Source organism: Erinaceus europaeus, chromosome 10 (assembly GCF_950295315.1).
Source record: "Erinaceus europaeus chromosome 10, mEriEur2.1, whole genome shotgun sequence".
NCBI lineage: Eukaryota > Metazoa > Chordata > Mammalia > Eulipotyphla > Erinaceidae > Erinaceus > Erinaceus europaeus.
The window spans coordinates 16,301,614-16,313,830 of record NC_080171.1 but is presented as its reverse complement, the minus strand read 5'-3'; the positions used below and the strand labels follow the sequence as shown (position 1 = coordinate 16,313,830).

The following is a 12,217-nucleotide window of genomic DNA, read 5'->3' as shown; positions in this document are numbered from 1 at the left end:
AGCCCAGGTTAACCCTTACTTTCCATTCAGTGGTGCCCAAAAAGCGTCTCAAGGCAGACTTGGAGAAAAGGCCTCAATACACGTTCCTCCACTGCCAGGGCTTGGTGTACACTCTTGTCTCTGCTGAAATGGCCTTTCCTACTTCTCTCACACATCCTATGGGAATTCTGCCCACCCTTCAAGAATCAGTTCAAAAAATCTACCTCTTCTAGGAAGCCTTCCCAGATCACCTTTTTCCCAGCTGAAGGGAATTTCTCCTTCATCTGTCCGAGTCCCTGTTTGTCCCCACCTATGGGTGGCACTGGCTGTGTATTGCCTAGAGTTAAAATTAAAATATGCATATTGCCTGCCCCCTTCCCAGGCCCCCAATTTTTAAATATTTATTTGTTTGTTTATTTAATAGAGATAGAGAGGGGAAGAGACAGAGAGATGCTTGTAGCCCTACTTCATCACTCATGAAGTGAAGCTTTTCCCCTGCAGGTGGGGACCAGGAGCTTGAACCTGGGTTCTCCTGCACTGTGATATGTGTGTGCCTCCCGGCCCTGCCTATTCCCTTTCCAAGGCAGATTCCCCATTGGCTTCATCTCTGCCTTCTACCCTTGGCTGGAGCAGTCAGACCTGCTGTGACAGAAACACAGATGAGAGAGAAGGGCTTAAACAATAAACCTTGATTTCTCACAGTTCTAATTCCAGAAGTTTCCAAATCAAGACGGGCAAATTCAGTGTCTGCAGAGGACCAGTCTCCTACATCTTCATGTGGCCAAAGGAACAGATGATCCAGGGCATCTTTTTTCTAAGAGCTCTAGCTTCACTCAGGACCTAAATGCCTCCCCATCCCAGTATTATTACAGTGGGGGCTAGGTTTTAATAAATGAGTTGGGGGCACAGTTTATTTTTTAAACTCTCAGAGTCTTTTTGTTTATTTAGTTTGATAGGACAGAGAGAAATTGAGAGGGATGGGGCAGCTAGAAAGGGAGAGAGAATGAAAGACACCTATAGCACAGCTTCACCACCCATGGAACTTGGGGACAGGGAGACTGAACTTGTGTCCTTGTGCATGGTAACATGTGTGCTCAATCAGGTGCACCACTGCCCAGCTGCACACTTTATTTTAAAAGATTTAAAATATATATAATGATGCATGCCTGAACATGGTACTGAGCCTGGCTTAGGGAAGGTACTGATGAGAGTCTATCCTGTAGTGTCAAACTCACTTTTATCCTTTGGAAAGATTTTTTTTAATGTTTACCAGGTAATTTATTATTTTTTATTTTTGTTAGTGATTTAATAATGATAGATAAGTTTGTGGGATAAGAAGGGTAGGATTACATATAATTCCTACCACTAGAGTTCTATAACCCTCTCATCTATTGGAAGGTTCCCTATTTTTTAAAAAATTTTTTAATATTTATTTTCCCTTTTGTTGCCCTTGTTGCTTTTTATTGTTGTTGTAGTTATTATTGTTGTTGTGATTGATGTTGTTTTTGGATAGGACAGAGAAATGGAGAGAGGAGGAGAAGACAGAGAAGGGGAGAGAAAGATAGACACCTGCAGACCTGTTTCACCGCTTGTGAAGCGACTCCCCTGCAGGTGGGGAGCCCAGGGCTCAAACTGGGATCCTTACTCCAGTCCTTGCACTTCGTGCCACATGTGCTTAACCCGCTGTGCTACTGCCCAACTCCCGGAAAGTTCTCTGTTTTTTATCCCTCTGGGGTATGGACCAGAGATCTCTAGTGTGGAAAGATTTTCATGTCTCCTTCATGCCATCCTGAAAGTAAATATTATGATATGAAAGTAAATATTACACCCATTTCACAGATGAGGACACAAAGGTTCCTAGCATCTGGCTCCAGCAGGAACATGAGGAGTGAAGAAGTGGGAAACTGGCAGCCTCAGGCACCCTCCCCGTTGAGTCAGAGATGCCCCAGTGCATCCAGGGTGCAATCTCCACCCTCCTTACCAGAGGCCTGGTCCACGGCCTCCATTCTGCTGTTGGGAGTGTGGGGGCTGCCCTGCCCTGGCTGACATGGACTCTAGGTCCACATGGAGACATCAGGTCTCTCTCCACAAACAGTCAGGAACAAGGTTGCATCATGAGGGGGGCAGCACCTGCCCAGCCTCCCCAGCTCCTATAGATCTGGGGTCCAATTTACAGTTAGAAAACGCTTCTGTCTAAAGTTTGCGGCTGAGTCATGAGCTTTGGTGAGAAAGGAGCCAGACCAGTGGGCCTCTAGCTCGCTCCCTCAGGAGCCACCTTCATCACATCCATTGCCAAAATGAATGGAGGCCGTGTCGCTGACTTTATTAAATATGAATGAGTCACAGCCCACGGCCCCCACGCGGTCACTTGCATACTCCATCTCTGGCAATTACTGTGTCGCACACACTGTGCCCGGGGGCGCAGCGGTCCCTGCCTGCCCTTGCAGACTGACGTCCCTCAGCAGGGGCAGGGCTCGGGTCCTCACGGAGAGCCGCCGCCATGCAGTCAGAGCCTTCAGCCTGACCTACAGGTGCAAGCCTGGCCCCCTCCTGCTGAGCATTGCTGGACTCTGAGCTCCAGCTGCAGCCTGTGGCTTGGGAATCCTAAGATAAGGTCTCCTGTGATTTCACTGGAGGTCAGAAGCAGGCAAGCAGCAAATACTCAGATACTTTATTTTTAATTAATTATTTATTCCTTTATAGTGACTGAGAGGTAGAGAGAGTGATGGAGACCACAGCAACGAAGCTTTCTACAATGTGGTGTGGGCCAGACTTGAACTTGGGTCACATACATGGCAAAGCCCACTATGCAGGTGAGCTATGCCACTGGCCCTCAGACACTGGATATATCAGGTGGCTTGGTAATGCAATGGGACCTGGATGAGGGTTAAGAGCACGTGTGCAAGCTCACCCTAGCACAGAGCACACATCCCGGGAGCGTAAACGTAAGTCACAGGACACTTCACTAGATGCTACACGTCTTGTCAGCAGGGTCTTCATCAGGCCCATTCATGGCTGTGTCCCAAGTGCTGAGGGCAGAGTAGAGGTTCAGTCATGAGGTGAGCATGACTGACCCTGTTGGAGCCTCATGAATGGGCACCATTCTGTTTGCACAGACTTGCTCTAATCACAGATCTAAGTGTTTACTGTTCATAAAAATTGTGAACACACACAGTGATCAAAGGTATGCTTGATTTTATTTTCAAAAAGGATTTTAAATTGTGTAATAGCATCTTGAAGATATTTTTATCCTGATGGGTGTGTCATGGCACCAGTGCCAGTCCCTGTTCAGGGCGCCAATCTGCCGGGCTGGCTAGCTTCGCAGGCGGGAGACAGACGACCAGGGACTCATGGCTGAGTGGTACGCAGATCAGTCTTAATTCATGCGGAACGCAGCACAATCTAAGCCAAGCTATCTAAACTAAACTCTAATCACAATCCTGTCCTTATATATATACTCGCCAAGTAGGGTGGAAACAGGATGTGACGTAGAGAGGGTGGAGCGAAAAGTGATTGGTGCAAATCAGGGTGACTAGGAGAGGGGGCGGAGCAAAAAGACATGAACCAGTGGGGATTAAACCAAGGCCCTGCAGGCAGGGTAGTGCTTAGTTAACAGTGGTTATGTAAATAGAATACAGTGTTAATCAGGGGGCATTAAACCAATGAAACAGAAGGGGTTTTAGAAGCAAACCAACACACCAGTACAGAGCTTGCTTTCTGTGTGTGTCTCTGTCTCTGTCTCTCTCTCTCTGCTGTCTCTGAATGAAAAGAAGTTGGCCCGGGAGTGGTGAAATCACACATGTGTGAGGCTCTGGTTCTGCAAAAAAAAGAAAATATATATTTTTGTCCTGAAAGTTCAAGTCTTTTTTTTTTTACTGTTACTTTATTTATGTATGTATTTTCTTATAGAGACAGAGAGAAATCAAGAGGGGAGGGGAGATAGGGAGAGGGAAAGAGAGACACCTGTAGCCCTGCTTCAGGTGAAGCTTTCCCTCTGGAAGTAGGAAGTTCTTAAATATCTTTTGTTTCTTTGTTTGCTTTTCAATTAGAATCTTTTTATTACAGTATTATTGATTTATAACATTGCATCGGTCTCATGTATATACTGCATTATGTTTGCCATCAAAATCAGTTCTCTCTTTCCTCTTCGGGAATCTCTTCAGTCTTTCTCATCAAAGGAGGCCTCACTCACTTGATGCACTGCACCAAATTAAAAGACTCTGTGGTGTGGGGGAGGGTTCAGGTTCTGGAACATGATGGCAGAGGAGGACCTAGTGGGGGTTGTATTGTATGTGGAAAACTGAGAAATGTTAGCATGTACAAACTATTGCATATTTTATTTATTTGTTTATTTATTTATTTTACCAGAGCACTGCTCAGCTCTGGCTTATGGTGGTGTGGGGAACTGAATGTGGGACTTTTGAGTCTCAGGCACAAAAGTCAGTTTGAATAGCCATTAGGCTATCTATCCCTGCCCCAAACTTGTATTTTACTGTCAACTGTAAAGAATTAATTCCCCAATAAAGAATTTTTTTAAAAAAGGAAGTGAGATAGAAGAGGTCAATTTATAGTGAAGAACAAAATTCACAAATTTGTTTTAATGTCCATTTCACAGGAGAGTCAGTAAAATTCCACATGACTCCATGTGGCTGTGTGCAGGTTACTGAAGACCGCCTATAAAGTTGCAAAAACAAATTCAGTCAGATTCTTGTCCTGAACTTAAAAAATTACTTTTATTTTAGGAACCAATAAAATTATGGCAAATATTTACAAATAATTATCTCACATAAAGGTTACATAAAATCAATTCTTCACAAGTTAACAGTCACTCATGAAAAGACACACAGATATTGAAACTACGCCAATCTTATTGCAAGTTTTTCCAACTAATCTAAAATAAAGGTGTTGCAGTCAACCATTTAACTTAGAATAAAAGCACAAATTCCAGGTTTGACAAGAAAAAAAAAGTAAAAAAGAAAAAAATTTCAAACAAACTCCCATCCCTGTTTTTTCCCAAGCCCCACCCCCAGCCCCTGCCCTCCTCCCCACAAAAGAAAAATAGGTCCAACATCTTTGGCAAATTGGCACTGCTGTAATTACATTCAAATATTATTACACACAAAAGCAACACACACCACTAAGAGAAAAAAAAAAGCCACCAAGATTTCAAGTCAGTTATTTCTACTAGAAAAAAAGAATACAAAACATACACATCTTAAGAAGCATTTCCCCGCCCCCCCAATCTGTTGGAGACAGACCATCTCCCACTTTCAAAGGCAATTCAATTGTGGTTTATTTTGTTGTTGTTGTTGCTTTTTTATCATTTTTATTTATTATTTATTTATTTATTTTACAAGTAAGCGTCTATGCAGGCATCACAAACTTTGGCGGGCACAGTAGATATGTATTTCTTTGATGCTGGAAGCTCAGTCCCTAAGACAAAGTCCACTGTCTCAAAGAAAGGAAAGGAAACTCCATGTGTCTTCCTGGCAAAGAGTTCCATTTGCAATGTCATCTGCATTTCTATGGTTACAAACAATGTCCAAAGGCCACTAGGGGGATGGGGAAAAAAAAACAAACCAAAAAATAGGACAGCATCTTCTAGCAAGAATCAGGGCAAAACCCAGTCAGATTTCTACCCTCTGATTGAACTTGGAGGTCCAGAAGGCCAAGAAGTTGGGTCCATTCTGCCCTAGACCCACACTGTGCTGGGGACTGGGATCGGAGCCTAGGGCTGGGCCTGCCTATTTCTGGACCCTAACACAGGCTACTGCCCGGTCTGCTCACCTTCTCTGACCAGAGGCAAGGAGAGCAGGCAAGAAGAAAGTCTGAGGTGGAGGGTGTATGTGTGTGTGTGTACACTCGTGTGTGTGTGTGTGTGTGTGTGTGTGTGTACACTCGTGTGTACACATGTAGGGAAAGGCCAGCTTCATGGGCTCTGAGCATTGTAGGGCATTAAAAATGGACTCGGGACTGAACTTATTTTTTAGCTTGATAGCAATTAATTGGCTATTGATCGGTTGGAATGTTCAACTCTCCATTTCCTCAATACAATAAGATAGTTTCATTAAAATGTATTCATGCTTGAAAATAAGGGAGCCATTAAATTCTTTCCTTTCTGTTCCACTCCAAGGAAGATGCCATTTGGAAATCAAAACTCCATCAACCCCCAAATCACTTGTTCTTAGTGATGTTTTTGGAGGAGGAATGTGGCCCCAAGTGTGGCACCTGGGGGAAGGAGGGTGGTGTGGGGGTATGGCTGCAGGACTGAGCGGACCCCCAAGTTGGGGTGGCTGCAGCAGGGCTTCCTCTAGTTGTCCCTCAAGGCCCAGGGGCGCGGGGCAGGCATGTCACCATAAAGTCACCCTTCCCTTATGTTCCACAGGTCTCCTGCCCCACTCTGTGTCCGGGCTGCCCCAAACCAAAGGGCCTCTGTCTCTTTCTTCCTGCCCTCTCTCCCCCAGAGAACTAGGCCTCCAGACTCCAGACTCCAGCGGATAAATAGCTGCACTTTCTCCTCATGCTGCTCACGGGCCTAAGATGCAGAAACACTGGAACTGCAACTCGAGGGTGACAGGGATATGAGTCTGGAGAGGGAAACGTGGGGGTGGGGGAAGCCCCTGAGGGCTGAGTGGTCACAGTGAGTGAATGAAAGGAAGCTGGTGCTATAAGTTCCAACCAACAGCCTTGTCAGAGATTCAAAGCCCTCTACAGGGAAGCAGGCGGTGAGGGGCTCCCCTTCTTGGCATCACAGAGGCCCCTGGGGACCCGGCCACTACTCTAGAGGTGCAGCCGTGAGCTGTCAGTGGGGAAGTGTGGATCAGCACTGTGGCTCCACCATGAATATGCAAGAGGGAATTCTGAGGTACAGGGACATGGGGGTGGGGGCAGGGGCTGAAAAGGCTGCCTGGAGGTGGGGCAGTCTGTGTGCTAGGAGTCACGGCCTGACTGTCCAACTTTCTAATAATGTATCCTGCTGCCTTTAAGAAATGCACTGGCCTTGGACCTTTCTGAAGCCCAGAGAACTTAAGGAATAAATTCGCCAGCAGGACCAGTGTGTGTGCCTGGAAGCCAGTAGAGGCAGGCTCCTGCAGGGGTGACAAGGCCAAGGCCAAGGCCTCAGGGCTGGCCTCCTAGCAGAGTGGCCTGTGATCCACCAACTTCTTTCTGGGCTTGGAGTTTTCTCCATCATCTGGGGGTGATGGGAGGTGGGTGGGGAGCAGTGTCTCAGACACACCTTGCATCCAGGTCTTTGTCAGGAGTGCTGGTTAGTGTTAAGATTTGTTCCCCATGGCTTGGAGCTGGATTCTAGCTGAACTGTCATCTAGAATTCAATGGTGAGAGCCAGGGGCTGGAAGTCACTCTGGAGTGTGACTCATCATCAAGGGATTTCACCCCTCGACATCCTGTGGTCATACCAGGCTGGCTCTTCCCTAGACAAATGGCAGGCCCAGCTACAGTTCCCTCCAATGTCACCCCTTCCAGTGCCCTACTGTACCCGTGATCAGAGCCCAGGGTGGGGGTGGGAGGGGGCCTGCTTCTGACATTAACCGACCGGACAACCTGAGACTCATCTCTCTGCATGCCGTGTCTCCCTATCTACAAGCAGGTGAAGAAGCAAAGAAGTACTAGGCACAAGGAAGAGAGATGTTTCTTTTGATTGACAGCATTTTAAATGTCTTGGCACCTGCAGTGTATTGGTCAGGGCCAGTCTTCTGGGCACTTCAGGCACCACCCTCCCTGATGCCCAATGACAAGGTCACTTTAGCTGCCCGGCCAGGAAGCAGTCAGTTCAGGGCCCCTGTGATCTGTGATTCTCAGGCCTGTGGATACCCACATGGACCTGGTCTGGGAGCACTCCTGCATATCATTACAACAAAGCCTGGAGTTTGTTCCATGGGAAGGTGGACAAAGAAAAGAGAAGTAAGGGGATACCTTATGACACTGGACCCTTAGACCCTGGGATTCAGAGCAGCATCTACACCCAGACCACCAGGGATGGTGGTGTGACCTTGGATAAGCGCTGAGCCTCAGAGAGCAGCAGGGAGGAATTGGGCAGAAACCTTAACAGACTTGGTGTGAATCTAGGTCAAGGCTCTGCAGATTTCAATGATCAGTAAATTCATCAGCCCCAGGGCATGGGGGGCTGTGGGAGATTGAGAAGTATCTTTAAGCCATGCAGCCTTCCTTCCAAGACAAGAGTGTGGGTTCAATGGAGAATGGGGCCCAGAAATCTCAAAATTCATTTCAACTCTATCTTGTCACATGACTTCTAAGTCTCAGTTTTTCTCTGGGATGGAGAAGGGCTGACAAACACCATACAAATGGCAGTGATGGAGGGTTCACCCTAACTGAGGCATCTCTGGAAAGTGATATTGGGCGTGGTATGCCAGCACATTTCTCTTAGGTTGGTGTTAGACTCACGGCATTAACATTTTTTCATAAAACTTATAGTTTCTTTTGCAAAAAAAAAAAAGTCAGGGTTGGAACACAAATGGCCCATAAAGAAATGCCCCAGGCCTCCTGCCGCTGTGCTGGTGAAAGCTCTGGCCTTGTGTTTTCCACTCAGCGTTCTCTGGCCTTGACTGAGCAACTTGTATCCTTTGGAACCTTCCTCTCCAAGCTTCCAGACAGCTCTCCTGGGCTGCGCCTGGGCTCAGAGCTGTGGAGGGCAGGCATGTGTGTGAGGACATGTGTGTGCATCTGTGTGCCCTTATGTTTGTGCCTGGCAGCCCAGGAATCAAGTGCTGTCTGTGAAATCTCAATGTGATCTGAGGACCAGCAGAGAGTCGGGTGAGAAAGGAAAGGCGTGAGATGAGCTTGTCCTGGGTCAGAGGAGCGGGAGAGGGCAGGCTGGGGGCCAGGCAGGCAGTAGGCTCAGGGAAGACTGACCTCCTCCCAGTCTGAGACAGCAAGGAGTAACCAGGGCTCAAAACTGTGGATACAAGAGGTCAAGGGGCCTGTGTCACAAATTCCCAACCTCTCTACTTCCTGCAAGGGAGTGGCAGTGGACAGGATTAAGGGACCAGGTTATATTTCTTCTCCCACCTTGCCTGGCAGGTGGAGGGTGGAGTGGGCTCTTCCTGACTCCTGGAGGTGGGTCCTGGCCCCAGCTCTCTGCTTAGCTTAGCAGGCTCTGGATGCACGGGTGTGCTTGCTGTCAGCAGATTCACCCCTCCTCTTGCCTCTTGCCGGAGTGACTCAGCCTCTTCAGTGGTTCTAATCAGCCTAGGAAGGGAGGTGGAGGCAGCACTATCTCCCACTGCTCTCACCAGCACTGTCCCCTGCGGGTCACCCAATCCCAGCCTCACTTCCGACAGTCACAGACTGGCGACTCCACTGAGCTGGATCTCAGTGTCCTCTCTCTCCTGTCCTGCCAACTTGTAGGGGTGTTGGAGGAAGAGCACTGGGTGGTCAGAGAGGGTATGCTCTGCCTTCCTGTGCCACCCTGGGTGCCCCAAGTTGAACCTTTGTTTCCCCCCAGGAGAGCTGGATGGGATCTTTTTCAAGTCTCTTCCCACTGCTCTGAGTGTACTTGGCTCTGCTACTAGCAGGGCGTAGTTACCCATGCCTGAGGGTCGGTGCAGAAGCAGAGGGCCTAGCCACACAATCCCATCAGAACCCCAACTCCCTAGGAGAGAGAACAGGAAGGAGGACTGTCTGGTGATCCTGGGCCAAGCACATGAGGGGGGTTGTCTGGGGTCCCACCGCAAGGCAGAGGCATAAACAGGACAAGACCTCTGAGGCCAGAGATTCTTGAGTGAAGGTTTCCTGCTACCCAGCTCTCTGTTCATCAGCAGACATGCAGACATGGGGGAGAGTCACAGGAGGTGGCCGTTCCGAGTTGGTAAGAGACCCTGCAAGGAGCCGACTGAAGCCCCAGGCGCAGGGAGATGGGGACTTCCCTTCCCCCACTCCACCCCACTCAAAACCACTTCCAGTTCACACACCGGCTTCTCTTGCCTCTCTCCAAGGAGACCTTCTTCTGCTCCCCCACCCCACCCCCAACTCTAGCCTCCAGATCCCCTCTGGTGCTTTTTCCAACCACTCCAGCCCACAATGAGTTCTCCAAGCTTCCTGTCCATGGCCATAGCCCTGGCCATCTCAGCCCCTTGCATCAACAGGCAGTTAGGCCCCCAGCAGTGGAGACATCTGCTCCTACCTCCACCCCAGAACCTCCGTTCCCAGGCATGAGCTGAGCACCACGAGGCGGGAGGGGAAGCTCCCGGAGTTGTGGCTGGCTGCTGGAGTCCCCTGGTCCTCAGTGCAGGAAACATCCTTCCTGTTGATCCTTGTCCACATGACAGTGACAGGCTAGCCCAGAGTTCCCTCATCGGGGTGCTGGAAGGTGGGAAAGTGTTTGCAGTGGGTGTGTCCAAAATGACCAGAGCCTGGCCTCCTCAGAAAACACGCCCCAGTTCAGTCCAGCCATTCCAGGGCCCAGGGTGCAGTCTCATGTCCGCCTTGGCCCATGAGCTCTTGGGTCCCTTTCAGCCCTAACATCTGAAGTCCACATTGCAGCCAACACCTTGGAAGGTGTCTCCCTTTAGAGCAGTAGCTGAGAACTCTCAGAAAGTTCCTTGTGAGTCCTCTGACATGGAAAAGAGAGCTGCCCACTCTTCACTGGGCCTGGGGAAGTGGTGGCTGGAAAGCTGAGTATCTCCCCAAAGTGTGTTTCCCTTGAGGAGGGGCCAGGCCTGGGCCCTGGAGCACAGGCAGCCCCGTGGAACTTCTTGGTGGAGACATCAGTGAAGCTGCAGCCAGCAGGAGACTGGGGCCCTGGGGGATGTGTCCTGTCTCAAGAACAGCTCCAGGCCCACCTGCAGAGGCCCCTGGGGCAGAGGGGGTGCTCTGCCTACAGCTCTAAGAAGTCCTGTGATGCACCGGGAAGGCAGGATGCAGAACAGGCGGGCAGTCTGCTCTGCTGGACCCTCGGTAGGAACCATTAAAAAAATTTCAAAATAAAAAATCAAGCAGGAGGGTATTTACATGAGTGCTGTTGAAGCACAGAAGCAAGCTCTCTTTCCCAGGCCTGGGAGGCAAGATGGGTGGACAGCCAGATGGCTGGGGAACCGGAGGCTGGGCTGGGGCTGCAGGTGTGTCTGCTGTGTTTGTGAAGATCTGGCAGCTGTTGAGGGAAACTCACCAACTGACTCAGAAATGGTCACGTGTCAAGAAGCCCAGCCGCCCTAGCACAGAACCTCAGAATTCCTGGCAGGAAAAAGGCAGGGAGGGAATTTCAGGCAAGTCAGGGGGCTCCTGGGGGACAGTCTCATTGGGCCCCTCTGACTGTCCTCAGGGGGGCTGGGAGGCCATCGTCCTCAGTGATATGTGTCATAAGTGCTGGGCCCCCAGGGTCAGTGGCGGTCATAGGCAGTGGCAGCTGCGGGCGGGGCGGCTCCTCGGGCGGCCGCGCTGTAATAATATGGAGAGCCTGCAGGAGAGGAGAGAGGAGGTTGGGGTGCCCACAGCCCCACACTTGAGCCCCCTTGCTTCCCAAGGGTCACCCTCTTCAGGGCCACTTCCTCCCTTCGCCCCGTTCAGGCCACTTCTTCCCTCCTCCCTCTTCACCTCAGGGCCCTGCTCATGGCCTGTATACATGGTGCTGGGGGTGGGAGGGGCATTCCTCTCAGTGGGCAATGGTTGGGGCCCAGCCAGCTGACCTAGAGTGCCTTAAGCTTGATGAGGTGACTCTTATTTGGCCTGAATGGTCCCCAAATCTCAAGCCAATCTTGGCAGCTCTCCCGGATACCATAACTGGGCACTGAATGTGAACGTGATTTGGAAATGAGCACTTTCCTAATCCCTCAATAGCCACTGACTGCTTTAGTTCCTACAGCGGTTCTGTGAGGTGGGAACTGGTACCACCCCCACCCTCCCCACACACACACTGGAGACACACTGAGCATCAGGAGCCCCTCTAAGTGCAGCCCTCTGCCCAGGAAGGGATGGAAGGCATAGACATCAAGACCAGACATACTCCAGAAGATGGAGTTCCCCAGTCCCTCCTCTGTCACTTCCCCCAACTGAAGTCCCAGCTCAGAGACGCCTGTCAGTCTCTTCTCTCTTCCACCAGGTCGAGACAGTCACCCACAGCACATTCTTGGGCCAGTACAGTGTCCTGCCTACAGACAGGCTGCGCGGGGGGGGGGGGGGGGGGGGGGTTACGGTGTGTGTGTCCTCATCCTCATCCTTGCAGGCATGGCACTGGTGCAGGAAAACCACAGGACATGCCCCA

General features: G+C 49.9%; 1 protein-coding gene across 1 annotated transcript in view; it reads right to left on the bottom strand.

Moving 5' to 3' along the window:
* Positions 1-4,693: 4,693 nt before the first annotated feature.
* PAX5 (paired box 5) overlaps positions 4,694-12,217 on the bottom strand; it is a 223,791-nt gene continuing 216,267 nt past the window's right edge. Inside the window, exon 10 of the mRNA XM_060199172.1 lies at positions 4,694-11,413. Within this exon, the coding sequence (XP_060055155.1) occupies positions 11,337-11,413 (77 nt within the window). The 3' untranslated portion in view covers positions 4,694-11,336. The remainder of the gene's footprint in view (positions 11,414-12,217) is intronic.